This window comes from Penaeus monodon, chromosome 25 (assembly GCF_015228065.2).
Source record: "Penaeus monodon isolate SGIC_2016 chromosome 25, NSTDA_Pmon_1, whole genome shotgun sequence".
In the NCBI taxonomy this organism is placed as follows: Eukaryota; Metazoa; Arthropoda; class Malacostraca; order Decapoda; family Penaeidae; genus Penaeus; species Penaeus monodon.
The window spans coordinates 36,013,296-36,013,529 of NC_051410.1; the positions used below are offsets into that span (position 1 = coordinate 36,013,296).

The window sequence follows — 234 nt, forward strand, 5'->3', positions numbered from 1 at the left end:
ACCACCCCCCAGATCCGCGACGGGGGCAGCGTGGATAGCCCGGTCATGAGCCGCTGGTGTGGGACGAATCTCCCGACAGCCACGATTTCGTCATCAAATCAGCTGTTCGTTATCTTCCACGCTGACCATTCCATCACCGGGCGGGGTTTCACTGCCAATTATCGCGTGGGTGAGTTGTCTGCGGTATATTCGGCGTTGCAGGCTGTTTGGTTTGGTTTGGTTTATTTAACTTGA

General features: G+C 55.1%; 1 protein-coding gene across 1 annotated transcript in view; it reads left to right on the forward strand.

Moving 5' to 3' along the window:
- The window catches only part of LOC119589380 (cubilin-like), a 70,980-nt gene that overhangs the window by 16,177 nt on the left and 54,569 nt on the right, over positions 1-234 (forward strand). The window contains exon 16 of the mRNA XM_037937998.1: positions 13-169. Within this exon, the coding sequence (XP_037793926.1) occupies positions 13-169 (157 nt within the window). The remainder of the gene's footprint in view (positions 1-12; positions 170-234) is intronic.